General features: G+C 40.6%; 1 protein-coding gene across 1 annotated transcript in view; it reads left to right on the top strand.

Moving 5' to 3' along the window:
• Nucleotides 1-271: 271 nt before the first annotated feature.
• Nucleotides 272-18,806, top strand: part of SLC2A12 (solute carrier family 2 member 12) — a 29,465-nt gene continuing 10,930 nt past the window's right edge. Inside the window, exons 1-2 of the mRNA XM_069850976.1 lie at nucleotides 272-602; nucleotides 8,967-10,286. Of these exons, the coding sequence (XP_069707077.1) occupies nucleotides 470-602; nucleotides 8,967-10,286 (1,453 nt within the window). The 5' untranslated portion in view covers nucleotides 272-469. The remainder of the gene's footprint in view (nucleotides 603-8,966; nucleotides 10,287-18,806) is intronic.

Here is an 18,806-nt window from a genome sequence, read left to right as displayed (position 1 = left end):
GCTTGGTGCCCTAACTTCAGCTGATACAGTAAACGCTTCAAATCTTCCCTTTTAGTGTGCCTTCTCTTAAAAACCCGCGTGTATGAACACCAGAGAGAGGAGGAAAAGAGAGAGAGGGAGAGAGAGAGACCCTTTAAGCTCATGGGTAAGGAATGTGCATCGAGCTGTGCGTGGATGTCTGATGTCTCCAACTATTTGTTAAAAGGCAAAAGCAATACTTCCGACAGACGGCCCTCCCCTCGCCTGCAATAGGCTCCCAAGAATAGCAACTGCCTGTGTCACTGCAAAGGGCAAAACCTTCTGAAATAGCAACAAAGTTGTTCACAAACCACTTTGTGGTTTGCAGTTGGTTTCTGTCAGCTTCAGCGACTTGTTGCCATGAGGAAAATAACCTGTGCTTTCCTCGGCGGCCAGCAAAGGACTTCTGCCCTGTGAAGTGCCCCTGCCCCAAGGTGCAAAGCGGGTGGCAATGGTACCGGGGCAGAGCTCAGAGGACCTTAACCAGCAGAGCCAGACGATGAAAGCAGGGGAGGATGATGAGAGCAGCCGGGACAGCCACCACAGCAACTGCCACCACCTCTGCAAGCTCCCGGCTGCACCAGGTATAGTGGCAGGGTCTGAATGCCAGCTGTTAGTCGGCAAGCAGCGTGCATGCGTAGCTAATGCTCGGGACTCAGCGTAAACAGCCCCGCAAAGCCAAGAACTCTCAGGGCACGCTGTCTCAATTTCTGAAAGTATGAGAGGGGAAATTGTGAGTAAGGAAGGGGAATGCTGGCTTGAATTTTGAATGAATGTTTATGTGATACTTTTCCCAAAAGGCCTCGATCCTATTGTCCATGCATGTGTTGTCTATCCTGTAAATCCCTTTTGGTTTTGAAGATCAGACAGATGAAAAATCAGAGAACCCGCTGCCATCTCAGATAACAATTGGTGCTCTGGTCTCTGCACACTCAGGAGAAATCCAGCACTTCTCAGTGAAGTGGAGAGAGGCCAGGCAAGCATTGCACCTGCTCATGCAGGGGAAAAGTACAGGGTGGAGGGACTGGGACTCTGTCCTGTCTTTTCTCTCCTAGCTTTTTAGGAAAAGCGGGATTTCTATGCTGATGCCCTGAAAGATCAGTTGTAGAATTTATTCTGCAAATGATTTTTGAGTCCTGAAGCTGAATTTTATAGTTCTTCACTTCTGCTTTCCTACCCAGACAGTTTTCTGAAGTTAGAGCATGGTTTTGCTTATTGGGTCTCTTTCACTGATGATAAGATCAAGAGGAAAATGATCCACAATTGAGATATATTTCACCCCCAAAACAGGTGTACCCAAACAGGAAAACACATTGTAACCCAGAAAATACTGTGTCACAAGCAGTTTTTTTCACTTAAGAATGAATGAACTGACTAACCCATGAATGTTCAGATACCACAGGCACTATTGCTTTGTTGGAGTGTAACAATGATCAGTCCAGCAACATCTGCTGATAAACTGGAAGCAGGATAATCGAGAACAGAAATCCAGTCAGCGTGCAGACATATTTAACATTACCTTAGGTATGGGGGGAGCAATACAGATGGTTATAGGATAGCGTTATCAAAGGGAAGCACAGCAGTTACTATAAACAGACTGCAAAGTTACTACAGCACAAGGGCTATGGTTAGAAGAGTACACGCAAACTACACACTTGGCCTTTCTATCAGAAACTGAAGCAGTAACCAGAGGAATTTATAATTAACTAGCTAAGAATTACAAGAAATTGTTGATTCTTATTGGAAAATAACAAACCAAAACCCAAATCCCATTTAATGTAATGAAAGGTCAGGCTGCCTTTTGAAATAATGAAAATACATGGCAGAGCACTAAGAGAGATGGAAAGATGGTCTAGACAGTTCAGTCCAGAACCTGCATTCCCTGACTTTCCATCAGTGTCAGGGGGATTTTATTAATGAAATTTGAATATTACTCATACAATACATTAATCAGGCTTTATGATGTATAAAGTATACAGTGCTTCCCACCATTGCAGGAAATTAGGTGTGTGAAAAATGTGTGATACAGTTAAGCTTCCTTCTGCCTTCTTTTTTTATTCAATTTACAAAATATTAATTTTGGTGTTGCCTTTTGCACTTGGGTGGGAGGAGCCACATTTGGCAAATGGTCATGATCCTACATGGTTCTGACACTATTTTTTCATAAATCTTATACTTTCTGAGATTTTCCATCTCTGTTTGCAACTAACTTTGTCCCAAAGCCACCATGTGTTTCATCCCATAGTGTCTTGCTGGGTAACTATTTTAGATGCCATGCCAGGCTTCTAGATGGACAGTTAGATCTCATGTATCCTAGCTAATAAGAGAAATACACCTATTGAGCAGCTACTAGATCTGAAGAAATCTTAAGCATTAGAATAGATCTACACGATAACGTCTATCTCTCTACACCAGACAACTGGATGAGACAGAGAAGATGACTGTGATGGTGCAGCAAGGATAACAATGGCATGAAAATGGGATAATCACCTTTTACAAGAAACAAAACCATGTTTTAATTATGCAGCAATTCCCTACACATACCTTTAAATATTTATACTACAAAACCATGTGCTCCTCTAAAGATAGTTTGGAGTTTTAAACAATACTTCCCTCTAAAGGCAAACTTTTTTTGTGTCAGACAGCACTCAGATAGAGAAGAAATATGTTGTTAAAGATGGCTTGAAATCTTCAGATACATATGCTGTAGTTTTAAGATTTATCATGAATAAAAGTAGATGCCTTGTTCTATTGAAAAAGGGAGATTCCATGCTGTGAATTAATATAAAGGCAATGCACTCAACTCACCATGATTTTCTAACCTGTGCTTATTAACCAGGAGTTGACAAGGCTTGATTTCACCTTCTGTATGTCTAAACAGAAAAGGATCCCCAAAGATTTAAAGAACGTACTTCCAGGAAAATATTTTCCTTTCCGTCCAGAATGAGACTTTTCTCACTATAGATTAAATCATGGAATCATAGAATAATCAAAATCAACTGAAGAAAGCAACATTTTGGGAGAGACTGTTTAGTGTCCATGTGTAATAATAGATGTATTTGCCCAGGCCACATAAAGAAGTCTTTTCCCTTCTCTCCCCTAGTTCTTTGTACACACCTCACATGTTGTCTTGGGAGAAAGGAAAGAGAAAACACTTCACAGAAATCCTAGTGGCTGGACTAATCTGGAGCATGGGACTGCCAACGTGAACTAGAAGAGGCTCCCAGGCACCTCTCCCACAGCTCTCCTGCCCATGAAGTGGGGGAAGAGTGTTGTCTACCAGCTTGAACTAGTTGTAGATCTTCCCTGGCACAGATAATTTATCCATAATGCCAATAAAATATGTGCACAGACCAAATATATTGCCTTTGGAAGGACTTTATTTTCCCAAATATGTGCTTGAAAATAAGTAAAAGGGCACAGTGGCAAGTACTGACTTGGCCCCATCCATTTTAATCATCAGTACACCATACTATACTACAACTACACTTGGTTTCCTTTTCAGGAACCAAATATAAACGCTGCCAGCAAAGTAGCACCAAGTAGTGCTGCTTTTGACCTGAGCAACAGTTGTGAGATACCATTTTGTTTACATGGGGAAACTAGAGAATATACTTTCCAATCACTTGTCACGTACCAGTCAGACACTCATTAGCTAAGGTGTTTGCTGCAGGCAGAATAACTTTCTCTGGGAGCCATCATTAAAATATTTATTCCCCTGGGCTGCATATTGCCATGTATTTTGCAGGCATCTCATAAAAATTAGAGGAATATACATTTTAAGATGATTTTTTTTTTTTTTAAAAAAAAGGAATGCTTGAGAACTGCAGGCAGCGTCTTAAAAAGTGACACTTAAAAGGATTGTGAGTACAACTACTGCAACATGCTTTATCTGGAAATGTTAAAGTAAAACATATGCTGAATTCAGAGGGAATTTTGTCTGGAAGAAGACCATGGAGGAAAACCAAGCAGAGATCTCAGGGTTCAACTCAGCAGGCAGTTCTGAGCAGGAAAGTCACATGTACACCAGTTACAAGAAAACTCCATAGTGATACAAAGATATTTCTCAGCAGAAGAGTGCCTGTGAGGGGCAAGTGACACTGAGTTAACCGCTGAGTATGCTGCTATTAATGCGGAAAGACAATGTGTCTCCCTCTGCATCAGATCAGAATCTGCTTTTCATTCAGGGATATGCTTTAGCTACAGTCCACTGCTGTTTCTATAAGACTGTGGGTGTGTGTCACTGATAGATGAACAAGAACAATTGACCTAGTGAAAACAAACCAAAGAAACATTAAGACATTGGTCAAGCTGCTGTACTTGGGCAAGCAAGAAATATATGTGCTTGAGTGCTTCCCTAGCAACTTCCCAGGTGTCCAAGCTCCACACCCAGCCTGTACAGCCTCTCATGTTTAAAGTAAATAATCACTTCCATAGCTCCGAGGAAAGCAAGAACAGTGCTGCTGACAGATTTCTTCAAGATATTTGACTTGGCATTGTCATTTTAAATTAGAAACTGGAACAAAACTGAGTCAAATGTTTAAAGAATAAAAAGCCATGCAGTATTAAAAGTAACAATATTAGACACTGCCCACACTGTTGTGTTTATCCTGGAGAGCTTTAAATGCAGGTTTTGTTCTTCTGTTACTTTTATTTTTTTCTAAGTTGCCTGGAAGGAGATAGTCATGGATTGTTTGTGGGTGATAAAGGTGATAGGTGAATAATCAATGGGATGTGTCACTGTCTGAACACAATTTGAATGGCTTGGCTTGCTGACTGCAAGTAAATGTGCTGTCTGGGGTTCCTCTCTGCTGACTTTAGACATCTGCATCTGAGTAAGCCACACAGATTCCTTATATAGGCAATGGAAAGAAATAGGCCTCTGACCTATTTCAGATATCTAGAAGTGCCTATTTTTCACACATGTTTATAAAGGAAATCTAGAGATGCTGTACATCTCTCTCAGTTGGGTAAGTTAAACCCATCCTATGTGTTTTAATACAACAAAAACTGATTTTCATTCCTAGTTAGTATGCAAGAAGGCAGCCCATGTTTAAAGGATAGGCAGTGCCTTGGAATCATAGAATCATAGAATAACCAGGTTAAAGAGACCCACCAGATCATCGAGTCCAACCATTCCTATCAAACACTAAACCATGCCCCTTAGCACCTCGTCCACCCATCCCTTAAACACCTCCAGAGAAGGTCAACCACCTCCCTGGGCAGCTTCTGCCTGTGCCCGATGACCCTTTCTGTGAAAATTTTTTCCTAATGTCCAGCCTAAATCTCCCCTGGCGGAGCTTGAGGCCATTCCCTCTTGTCCTGTCCCCTGTCATTTGGGAGAAGAGGCCAGCACCCTCCTCTCCACAACCTCCTTTCAGGTAGTTATAGAGAGCAATGAGGTCTCCCCTCAGCCTCCTCTTCTCCAGGCTAAACAACCCCAGCTCTCTTAGCCGCTCCTCATAAGGCCTGTTCTCCAGCCCCTTCACCAGCTTTGTCGCTCTTCTCTGGACTCATTCCAGAGCCTCAACATCCTTCTTGTGGTGAGGGGCCCAGAAATGAACACAGGATTCGAGGAGCGGTCTCACCAGTGCTGAGTACAGAGGGAGAATAACCTCCCTGGACCTGCTGGTTACGCTGTTTCTGATACAAGCCAAGATGCCATTGGCGTTCTTGGCCACCTGGGCACACTGCTGGCTCATGTTCAGTCGCTGTCAACCAACACCCCCAGGTCCCTCTCCTCCAGGCAGCTTTCTAGCCAGACTTCTCCTAGTCTGTAGCACTGCACAGGGTTGTTGTGCCCCAAGTGCAGGACCCGGCATTTGGCCTTGTTAAACCTCATCCCATTGGACTCAATTGGAAAGAACAGTCAAGAAAAGAGGATGGTTATCCTGGAGAATAATGACAAGAAGATAAACTCACATACATTGTTGTGACAATCCTCAGATGAATAGAGGGGGAAATGTCCACCAGGGGCAGGACAATTATGTCAACTTCCTGGCACTGTGCAAACACTGCAGGAGTGCTGGGTCCAGCCCACAATTTATTGAAGAAATTGATGATCTGAGGAAAGTTAGAGAACCTAGCTTTATATACTTAAAGAACTGGTAAACTTGTAAAGCTCCACAGGCTAAAAGTATCTTATTGAGGAGAGGTCTGCAGGACGACTCAGTGACAGGCTATGATTTTGTACTTAGTGAACATAGCTAAGTGCAGGCAAATGGAGACTGGGATCTGATGAGTGGAAGCCTAAGTTACAGAAATTAAGTCTAGAAATAATTTATGAATAATTTACAGTCAAAGCAATTAACCATTGGGACAACTTATGAAAGTAATTGTCTTCCAAACACTAGCAATTTTTAAGTCAAAGCTGAATACTTAAATTGCCTAGTTCAAATGAAATTTCATTGAAATATATCTGAAGGGTTATGTTTTGTTATTCATGAAAGTCAGACTGGATGGCCACAATGGTCCCTTTTGGCTTCATAATATATAAATGAAAGAAAATTCTTAGGTTCAATCTACATCACCCAGTGATGTAAAATACAGAGTTATCCAAGAAAGTACAAGTATCAGCACCGAGCAGTAGTTTGGGAAGAACACTGCGAACAAATTAACAGTGTAGCTTCTGATACCCAAGCTCATTCATTCACTGTGTTATTATTAGCCCTTATTTGCAGGCAGGATTCATTGGAAGAACATATTTTCCAGATCTCGTAATATACAGCGAGCAGAGAAGTAAAATATATAAAGGGAGAGAGAAACTGGGTTTTGCAATGATAAAATATATATTATGTGCATGCATTGGAGGATGGAGCACAATCATCCTCCACAAATGAGCTTAACTGGAGTCAGTAGTACTTCCATTCAGTGTGTGGTTGAATGCTCTAACCTGTTGACCAACCTCCGAAATAAAAGCAACTATCTTGGATACTGCAGACATAAAGAAAAACCTTTAGACATAATACAGGCATGGACAATCACAATATGAAAAAAGATTGCTCCATCACCAGACAATTTTGAAAATGTTTCTGACATTTTCTTTAAGCTGTCCCACCTCCATCACAATAAATCTACCATCCAGGCTCACCTTCTGAAATACTTCTCACAATACTCCCATTTCCATTGTGCCCTTACAGCCCATCATAATAAAACCGTGTAGTCTTTGCCCATCTTTTGTCTGTCTCTGGTTTGACAGCCACCCAAGCCCAGAGTCAGAGTGCTCCTCAGGGCTGCTGCCACTTGTGTTCTGCTTGGCTCAAATGGAGAACACTGAAAGCCAGGTAGCAGAGCTAACAGACAATACTTCTCTTTATAGACTTAACAGGCTTATGCATCTTCCCTGATTATGGAGGCACAGCTTTTATTCACACAGCTATACTCTGTTACCCTCCAAAATAAACCAACCTCCTCTGGAGTGGCTGTAGGGTGCGATGATGAGTGAGTCAAATTACCTCTGGGAATCTTTGGAAGAGTCCAAGGTGGCATGGGACACACCCATGCCAGGGACCGTGCCAGCAATTTAGTGGGATACATGGCCATGTGCCAGGGTTCAGGCCTTGGCTCTGGCACTGTTTGTTTTAGTAGTGCAGACATACAGCTAGGGCTACCCTCCTCCCCACTCTTTTCATGATTTGCTTTAGAAATGTAATATCCTCTGTCAAATGGGACAGAACATCACCAGCATGCTCAAAAGCTGTTGGCAAGGCACTCCAGGCAGTCAACATGATCAAAGAGCCTTAATGACATGGAAAAATAAGCTAAAAATAAATGAAGTCTACGTATCATTTTCAATTAGACCATATAATACTTCCCAGCCAAGTGGCTTGTTCCAGGAAAATTAACTGAAATACAGACTCTGTTATGCTGCAAAAGCTACTTCTCCTCAGACACGTTCTATCTCTCCAACTAACCAGAAAATCAGAAGTCAATTTACTCTTTTCCTAGTTGTGTGGCAGCCAACATCATGATGAGAGGAAAATCATGCTGGGAGAAAGAACAAGATCAACAATAACAAACTGATGTATTCCTCGAGGTTTAGAGTGCAAAAGGCTTCGCATTTAGTAGAATACGATCAGTCAAATCTATCTTGAAACAATAAACAATGAATCGCGGTTGTATAAAAGGTGTTTGTTTTAAAGTGGACATTCAAAGGCATATAATCTCCATTTGGTTTATGTTTTCACCATCTGTTTTTTATTCCTGACCTTTTGTGGCTGTCATAAACTATGCAAAATATTTGATCCTTCTATTCCAAACGATCTCAGGTTAGTAATGAGCACAGCCCAGAAAATTCATGAATTTGTACCTTAAAGATTGATTACCTTAGAATATCCCAGCTATCTGGTTCAGCCTGGTACTCAGTGGATAAATTTCCATTTGACAAAATAAAAACACTGGTACCAGCAGCCTTCATGGCATCCTCAGGTGAAGCAAAGGAATAAGTAAATGGGAAGAAAAAACTTATTTTTTATTTATTCAGGTCAAGATTAAAGCAATTTGGCTGAGAAATTACTGTTTTTCTTGCTCATGGTACATGAGTTGGGTGGATGAGGCTTCCTGAGTTCAGTACAAGAAAAACACTGGGAATGTCTCAAGGCATGAATTGCTTTCTCACCAAGGCTTGTATTGTCAGTGTTACCTTTTGCCATGGTATTCTGAGGCAGCGGGTTTAATTATTTAGGGCCTGATTAAAGCCTTATTGACTTTGGATGAGGAAGATAAGGAATGCAAGAGCATTAAAATGAAAGTGGAGTTTATATGATTTTTTTAAAAATTTAAAAAATAGCCTTTTATGACAGCACTCTTGCTGGTGTGCACCTAACTGCTTTGCCTAAAAGTTACAAAAAGGTTTTTTGGACTGATATATCAAAAAAAGTTATGATTAGTTGTCAGAATGTTGCAGAAGTCACACTTTCAAGTTTTTATGTTTTTTTCTCTTATTTCAGGCTGTGGAACATTTACTTTTCTATCGTCTGCCATTGCTGCTGTAAGTGGGCTTCTGATGGGTTATGAGTTGGGACTTATCTCTGGAGCTCTTCTTCAGATGAGCAGCGTATTAGCACTCTCTTGCAAAGAGCAGGAAATCATTGTAAGCTCCCTGCTTTTTGGGGCCTTATTTGCATCCCTTACTGGTGGATTCCTGATAGACCATTTTGGAAGGAGACTTGCTATTATTGTTGCATCTTCTTTACTTGTGTTGGGGAGTCTAATTTTACTGCCCTATGAATCGTATGGAATACTTATCGTGGGACGAATTGCCATAGGTATTTCCATATCACTATCGTCAATTGCAACATGTGTATATATTGCTGAAATTGCCCCACAGCACAGAAGAGGCCTCCTCGTATCATTAAATGAACTCATGATAGTGATAGGCATTCTCTTTGCCTATATTTCAAACTATGTATTTTCCAGTGTATCTCATGGCTGGAAGTACATGTTTGGCCTTGTGATTCCAGTAGGTGCTCTGCAGGCTATTGCCATGTATTTTCTTCCTCCAAGTCCTCGGTTTCTTGTCATGAAAAATAATGATGAAGCTGCAAGAAAAGTACTGGAGAGGCTACGGCAAACAGCAGATGCTACTGAAGAACTTACCATGATCAAGTCTTCCCTGAAAGATGAACATCAGTATAGTTTCTTGGACCTGTTTAGTTCAAAAAACAACATGAGGGCCCGAATGTTGGTAGGACTCACCCTAGTCTTTTTTGTGCAAACGACTGGGCAACCTAACATTTTATTTTACGCATCGACTGTTTTGAAGTCAGTTGGGTTCCAGAGCAATGAAGCCGCCAGCTTGGCTTCTACTGGAGTTGGAGTGGTTAAAGTGGTCAGCACAGTCCCAGCCACAGTTTTTGTGGATAAAGTTGGAAGTAAAACTTTTCTGTGCATTGGCTCTTCTGTTATGGCAGTCTCATTAGTCACTATGGGCTTAGTCAACCGTAACATACATGTGAATTTCACCAAAGTTTGTAGAAGCCAATCTCCAGAGGATTTCTTTCTTCAGAGACCAGAAAACCTCACCGGTGTCACCAATGGGAGTCTCAAGGACCTCTTTGCTAGCATGGCTTCACCAGAAAGATTGTCATTTGATGCACAAAGCCCACATGTTGCCAGGACAGAAGAACTCAACAGGACTGCCCTGTCAGGAGGCAAAGACATGACAGGGTCTCACACGGAACGTGAGGAGGTTCCTGTTGTCCTGAAATGGCTCTCTCTGGCCAGTCTGCTTGTTTATGTTGCCGCATTTTCCATAGGTCTTGGACCAAGTAAGTGTTTCATTTTTCAAACTCTTTGTAATGATTTATTTACAAGTGGATTAAGTGGTGGGAGGACATGCTTGGCTCAGCATCATGCAATTCCCAAGCTGGGCATAGCAGTGTTTGTTTGCGCTGATATCATCACAGATGGTCTTTGTGGGCCTGAGTTGTACCTTTAGGAAGAAGTCTTGCCCATTAAGGTCAAGAGTCTAATCTCTCTTCAATTCAGTGAAATTAACTGCTCCTCTTCAATGAAGTTAAGAACTGCTCTGAGCTTTGTACAGCAGAATTATGGGCCCCCTGGCTATCTTTCTACTTCCTAGTCTATTGTATATTTACATTGGGAAGGTTAAGATGTAGGCATTTGCTGCTGCTAAGTCATAAACACAAAATAATGATAAGCTCTAGACCTTCAAATCTATGAAATGCCAGTATGCCTGAGTGCCGCTGGGGATCTGCTGCCTTGACTATATAATAGCTTTCAGATATAAGAAAGACATTCAAGGTATGTCATAAGCAAACCGTAGTGTCTTCACCACTACCTGGGCAGAACGGTACAAGTGGAAGAACATAAAGGTATGTCACTGTACAACCGAGATACTGCTGCTGATGCCAGCACACTTGCATGGTTCCCACTCTCTCCAGAAGAGAAATGGATGCTATTTCCAGGCACTAAAAATTAAATCTCTTCATTTTGTTTTGGTGGTTTTTTTTGTTGTTGTTTTTTTTTTTTCCAAGAGCACTTACAACTCTTGCATATTATTGTTCTTTAGCCACATTGCAAAAACCACATTCATAGAGTCCATTATTTATTAACAGACTTAAAGTTCTTTTGTGCTCTGGCTGAAACTTGCCTTGCAAACACGCTGTACTCCTGTTGGGCTGTTATGATAAAAAGATTGCAACAAAAATACAACACAACAATTGCACTAACAGAAACTCCCCTGCAGTATTTATTTATTTTAAACATTACTCACTGGAAGAGCAGCATGAGATAAGCATTCATTGCCAGGGCAGTAAGCCTAACTGTATTTTCACAGCTTTATTCCCTCCCTTGCAGACCATCTTGTGGCTGGATTCTGTTTTTGGTGACAGAGGTTCAAAAGCAGGGGTGCAGCCCAGAGAAGAAAATGTCACTTGAGCTTTTACCTGGATGTTGCAAACACACATTTAATGACCCCCAAGGCAGTGACATGCATTCAGGCTTGGACTCCTGTTGAAAACTGCTTTTCTGTTGACCTGGCTGTAAGTGTGTTCCTGGTTCCATTTGTGTTGGCCTGATGTGACATTAATGATAACAACACCAACTTCCTTGAGGGTTACAGAAACTGAGGTATGTCTGCATCTAAGAAGTCTTTGAGGCCCCCTCTTGTTTTCCGCCCTCTTTCTTGACTAAGAGCACAAATGCTGCCAAACAAATGGGAAAGAAGAGACACCTTTTCAGCTCCAGCAAGTTAAAGCCACATATGATAAAGCCACAGTGAGGCAATTTAAGCCAACATATGTGTTTGCATGGCAAGTGAAACTCAGATCCAGGAGAGAGAAAGGTATTTCAAAATACAGATAAGTACTTTCAAGACACTTCTATGCCCCTAAAAATACATTTTTCAGTTAAAATTGATAATATATAGAAAATGCAAGGGTCAGAGAATCAAGAGATTGTTGGAATCTGCAAAGGATCTATTGTAGTTAAACAGTCTGGGGTGGGTCATGAGGTTATGATTTGTGTCTCATATGCAGCCTTCAACATCCACTGCTTGGAGTTCACATCCATGAAACTTATCTCTTAAAAGCCTAGCTTTCTTATTCTCCATATGCCCGTCTTGTATCTTAAAAGCCTAGCTTTCTTATCCTCCGTATGCCTTTTGTAGTGTAAAGAAAAAAACTGAGCCCCTCTGCTTATATAAAGTAAACATCTTTAACAAGTTTGTATTATTCATCTCTAAATCTGGTTTGTGGTCTGGACCATACTGTTAGCCATTGCCTACTCTGCAACAGGAGGGAGGTACTGAGGCTGCACTCATGGGCTTCTGCAGCCAGGAGAGCATGAGGACAGAAGCAGTGTAACCCCCACGCCTCTATAATTTCAATGCAAATTAGCATACTCCACACAAGGTCTGCCCCTCATGCTGGTTAAGGTGAAGGCAGTGCTGGGGTGTATCTGTTGGTAAATTACAGATTGAATCAGCCTCTTTTGGACACAAAACAGAAAGGATATTGCTCATTTCCCTCCACCCCATGAGGCCATTTCTGGAACAAATTCACTCACTTTATTCAGAGTCCATGATGCATTATGTTCTGCAGGGATAAAGGAGCAGCATTAGGAAAATGGCACACACTTCATAGGGCAGATCACACATCCTCAGCTCTCTCATCTTTTTTTTAATGACTTTTTCCTTTTTTCCCCCCTTCCTTTATTGGAGATTGTGGTCAAAGAGCTAATTACAGTCCAGAATTTACACAGCAGATATTTAGAAATGTAGTATTTTGCCATGATTTCTCTTTTGTCTCAAAATTACATGATGTAGACTGATTTTTTAATTAACTAAACATATGTTAAATATATTTATTGCCATTTATCAAAGCACCCAGGCAGCAGAGTGATGAGCACTCAGAAACAGTGAGAGATAAAAGCCATTTTTGCATTATAAAAGAACTCACAGACTAGCAAGCATCTGCTTAGTCAATTTTTTTTTATTTTGGTGTGCTCTGTATTTATATCATCAACACTTAGACAAGATAAAAGGAGTATTTCTGCTACTCTGTTTCAGATTAATTATGTTTGATTAGCTGCAATTCCACTATATGTTCACATTCAAATTCACACAATTGAGAGGACATTTTGTAGGAGCAACAAATCATTGTTGCATCACATCATAGAACAGCACATGCTGTTTCTCCAGGGGTGTTTGCCAAGGTGTTTCAAGGCATTTATTAGCTAAGGGGATTTACTTGACACCCATCTTTGTCTCGAGTTACCCTTGTCTGTAAATCAGAAAGGTCAGACAAGGATCAACCGTTCTCACCAGGGAAAGATGCCCACACACTCCAAGAGAAACTTCTCTTTGGCTACCACATGAAGGGTGAGGAGTGTGAAAGGCTTTTTAATTGTTTTCAGTGCATGTTTACAAGGAGAGGAAGTTGAACCTGCTGCATGTGAAAGGGGTGGACAGGAGAAATCTGAGCCTTGCAGAAATGCTGCTACACCTTGCACAGGGAGCAATGAGTGCAGGCTAATAACATGAGTGTAGTGTGCAGGTAGATCATCAATCTGTCACCCAGGCTAGAAGTTCAGTGTAACCCTGGAAATTATTTTAACACAAAAAACCCCACAGAAATTCTAGTCGGAGCATGACCATACATGACCACTTACTAAATGTGGGTTTAACACAGGGTTAACTGAAATAGTTGTAGAGCATCCTATTTGCCAGGTGCTCTGTTCAAGCCACTTGAAGGGCAAAAAAAAGAGTGGCACTCTCTTATAAAAAGGTGATATCTCCTTCACTCGTCACTCATCAATATGTGTGGTGCATGTTTAGATGCAAGAAAGAGGAAGGCCAAACTTATGGACTATCAGACTTATTTTCCAAAATAAGGCTGTAAAAATGGGACTCTTGGGGTTGGCTGGATGGAACATGTTCAACTGTAGGGCAGTTCTCCTCTTTCTGAAACAGAGTGGGTACCCCGAGCCCTGCTGCTTTCCTCATGAACCTGTGACAGACAAAATTCAGATTCAGGTGTCAGATGGCACCTGTTACCAAAGATCTGCTTCTCCACCCTGATCATCTCCTTTTGCACCATTTATTATCAAAAACTGAACAGCAACAACTTCCCTCCATATTTTCAGATATATTCCAGAGTGAGGAGGTCTCACTGGATGAATTCACCAATAAGCAGATGAAACAGAAAGAGTAGCATCAGGCACATTAATATAGGGGTGCACTGTGATCTGGAGGAAATCCTCTCTATCAAACAAAAATCAGAGGGACTCCAACAAGTAGTGCAAACTCAGTCTGGACCCAATGGGTCATCTGTTTTCCCAGTTAGAATATTTTCTAGCAAATAAAAAGCAAGTGAGCAAAACAGGACTTTGGACCATACCTCCTTACACATATTGTGGGAGTGCTGCATGCAGCCCCAGGGGCTCAATGTACATCCCAGGGAATTTTTGGGGTGGAGTGGGGAACATGTTAATTGAGAAGGAGATGTTGAATACATACATTTGGACTGCTTGTATGACATTAGTGTCTTGCTCAACAGAGCAAGAAAACTCAAGTGTTCACAAGAAAAGTAAAATCCATAGATATGAGGAAAGAAATAAGTCCCTCTTTCAATCCATCACTGTCCTTCTTATGCAATCTTATGTGTTCTGTGGCAGTCTTTCTTTCTGTTTTTTATTGGATTAAGTAAGCCAGAATCCAAAGCTGGAACATTCCCCTAAATCTCAGAGAATTATACTAGAGAAAAGATTTGGCCCCCTTGACTTTGCTTCTGTGATTCTTAATTAACTGGCTACCTGATGTGAAGTGTGGCTCGCTCATTAGCATGGTTAAATGCAAAATCTTTTCTGTGTCTTTCATCTCAGTCACTAAATGCATATGTAACAAAACCCAGAGTGTCTGGTTTCATACGTGATTCTGAAGAGCCCAGGGACTCATTCACAGAGGTCATATCTCTTGCCACCCTTATATCCCAGATGGCATAGGACTGCCTTTTCTCTGCCATAAGAAGCTCTTGGACTTTATCTTGGCCACCAAATGCCCTACCAGAAAATGGAAAATCTTGTGGGAAATAGAACTGTTAATTTGGAAATTCTGAATCTCTGTGGATTTAGTTGGTTGTTCCTGTGTTTTGAAATATTTTAAGCTGTATGGCCTTGCACTAACTTGAAAACACTGGCAAAAGATAGCAGTGTCTAGAATTCACATCAATATCTTTGCTGTTAGAGCAATATTTCAGGCTTTTACAAAATGTATGTCTATTGCATTAATTTATAGTGCACATTAATTTGATGTTAATATGTATTCATGCCTAACATTTCCTTTGATGGCAGTTTTTTGCAATGCTGTATTTTGTAGCTTCTGCATTTTGCAGAGCAGCTGTAGCGTGGCCTTAAATTTCACAGAAATGATCAGCATCAGTTTTACATTTTTTTTGTAGTTTACTCTGGAAAAGGAGATAGTAGTGGGGCTTAAATCAAGTGCTTAAAGATAAGCAAGGACTTAAATGCTTTGTTGGATCTAAACCAGGATAATAAATCTTGGAAATATGCGTGCTTCACTGAGGATCAGTACAGAAAGTCCTGTTCTAGTTAATTAAAAAATTATCTTGGATTCTTTATTTTATTACAAGATTCCTAGTACTGATAATTTGTACTGAATCATCTTTTAATGCATGCATCCATGTGGTTCGAATATGACACTCCTAGTATTTATCTAGTACATTATTCCTATGATATTCAAATGGTGCATCATGTGGCCTTTATTTTGTACTGTGTTTGTGCTACCAAGCTGCAGAACAAAGACAAGGCATGCAAAATTAAAAATAAAGTAAGGACTATGAACTGCCTGCTTCTCCTGGTTTCCTCGCCCCAGAGAAGATTTATTTGAAACCTCTTGTTAACACATCTTTTAACTCAGGAACTGGTTTGCCTTCATATGGGATGATTGGTAGTGATATGCAAGCCAATTTAAGATATTTTTGGATAGTTGGCTGCTGAATTACAGGATTTCAAATTGCAGGATGTGTTCTCTAAAATACCAGCCAAATAGGTTAATTAGTGGTAGCTTCTCCTTAATCATTTTAGGACTCCATTTTGCAAAGAGTAGAATAGCCTTGTTCAGTCCTGAGATGAAACTTAAACTATATACTGAGAGGCACACCTGAAATCTGGGACATTATTTTCACTGACACCTGTGTTTCTGTTGATCAATTTGCTTTTAAGTATGTGAATGAGGGAAGATCTTAGCAGATCAGGCCAAGGGCTTTGCCTGCTGAAAGACAGAGCCCTTGGTAGGGAGTGACACGATGCTCCAGCCAATATTCCTGTGCCTCTGCAACGATGGTAGTTCAACCTGCTGCTGCTGAGCACAAAATTTGTCTGTCTAAGAACTACCTAGAGAAGGTAGGGGCTACCTGTGGTTTGACACACTATGCTCCACTTAACAGTGACTTGTGTCAATATTCTGATCTTGGTGCTCCAACTTACATAAATACCTCTCTGCTAATAGTTGTATGTTAATAAACCTACCAACACAAAGGCTCTGCTTCAGAGGAAGGCTCCTGTGCTTAAAATTAGACATAGTTTTAAAGTTCAGCTCTGATTAGTTAGCAGCTACTGGCCAAAATGAAGTATTTTACCTCCAGACCCATTTAATAAAAAATCTAGAGAATTAATTTTGCTTTTATTCTAACTAGTAATTGGGCCTAGCAATCCTCTTTTGTTCCATAGGGACATTATCTTCTCTAAAGTGCAATGTCAAGTGAGTCTAGCACACCATTTTGTATGAGCTTTCGTAACGATAATGAAAGCTGCCTATCATTAGCCAAATTTGCCCTTCTTACTTTGTAGGTCAAGTATTGCATTTAAGAATTCAGTAAATAACAGTAGCCCTTGGAAATCTTATAAAAGATAATGAAAAATATTTACATTCATTCTCCTTGACCATGTTCTCATAGAGAAGATCATCATGACACTGAACTCCTTGAAAAATTTTATAGGGCATATGGCGAGCTTCATTTAATCTAGTTTCCTTTGGGAGAGAGGACTGAGGAATTTTTTTAGAGGCAAGCTGATCTTGGTGCAACTTTGTGCAAAACCTAGAACTGTCAGCAGGACTTCAAGTGCAAAGAAAGTATTTTATTTCAATCATAAAGATCATAAAGCTAAAAGGTATATTGTAAAGTATGAGAAAACTGTTATGCCAGAAAGGTAAAAATGTGCAGTCATGAAATTTACTGGCATTGCTGAGGAAGGCGTAGACTGGCAGTGAAAGTGCCTTACCCATGGCATCTGAGTTTGTGTCACTCTCAGCTCTGTGGGGAAAGGCAGGAAGATTTTCTTAAAGGGAAAGGGGACATAGGAGGGCACCCAGCTTCTGTTGCCTTTGAAAATAAACCCTAAGTGCAGAAAACGGTTTTGAATGAAGGCGAACTAAAAAATAATTTGTGGTGGTTGGACCCAGAGCCTTCACACCTTCCTCCTCATTGCCTCGTTTTAGCAACACCAAAGCAAAACAAATAATGAACAACAGTGACTCGTGAGGGATTTAAAAATGGATCACTGCAGGCCTCTCACTGAATAAATTAGTGTTGCAAAAGGTTGCTTATCCTTTCCACTGGGAATTTTCTAAAGCATATGCACAAGTCTCTGTTTTCCAAGAGCAAAGTCTAAAATTGTCCCCAGCTGCTGTGTCTCAACAGCTCTTTTCCGTTGTGCACCTCCTTAAGGACCCTTATTGTCCCTTGGATACTGGAAAAACAGGTTCATTTACTCAACACAGCTGGTTAATTTCTCCTCTCCACACTTTTTAGAAGTTAAATATGTGATAATCAGAACTAATCCATGCACAACTTCCTCATGAATTAGAGCCTCTGGCTTCTGCAATCATTCCTCTGCAAATGCCTCAGGGAATTATCCTGGATTCAATATTCTGAACAAATAAACACCTACAAACAGGAATACATATTTCATATTTTAATTAAAAGGCCTTTTTTTTTTTGATGATAGTATGTGATTTATCATAATAAACACATTCTCCCTTAAAAGCTTGTTTTCATTTTTTCTTTTTTTTCTCTTTTTTTTCCTTTCTGCTTGCCTTACAAGTTGTTCTGTCTTGCTGGGACAGTATAAGTGTCTATATAACAAAGGATGAGAGACAGAGACAGTAGTTGCAAAATTCAGTTGCAAACAGAATTGTCATCTCATACATCAGTTCAAATCAACTCTATTAGGGGACGCAAAACGAGATGCAGGCTATTATATGCCTGCCTAAAGTAAAGCTACAATGCACCCTACTGCCCTACTGATATATTTGCTGCTGAGCACTGTTATTGGGCAACATGGGCAACGGATCACATTAAGTAAGACAATTCTACAATTCCTAGATTCTTACACATGTAACACTTTTTGTCCAGAAATCTTGCAGATAGGAATCACTGTCTATAAGAAAGCTCTTCTTGTTTGTGACTGTTCTTTCAAGCTGAAAATGGATGGCAACTGAAGGTCACTGAAAATAGATTTAAGAATATATTGAACAGCTTGCCTGAAACAGGAAACTCCATACAGGGCATTACATTTTTTTCAAGTTCACGGAGATGGAAATCATAATAATAATTTTTAAAAAGGCATCAAAATGCAGGCTCGCAGTGGTGAGAAGGTTCAGGGAGGAATAATGGCTGTGGAAAATCAGAGGTGAAGTACATCTCACTGCCCTACTTCTCAAATGGCCCAGAAAACAGAGGAAGAAGGTAATGTGTTGGTCTCACAGTCTCTTCCCCACAAAAGCTCCTGCTGCTCTAATGCATACT

This window comes from Phaenicophaeus curvirostris, chromosome 2 (genome assembly GCF_032191515.1).
Source record: "Phaenicophaeus curvirostris isolate KB17595 chromosome 2, BPBGC_Pcur_1.0, whole genome shotgun sequence".
NCBI classification, from domain to species: domain Eukaryota; kingdom Metazoa; phylum Chordata; class Aves; order Cuculiformes; family Cuculidae; genus Phaenicophaeus; species Phaenicophaeus curvirostris.
This window is presented reverse-complemented; position numbering and strand designations above follow the sequence as displayed.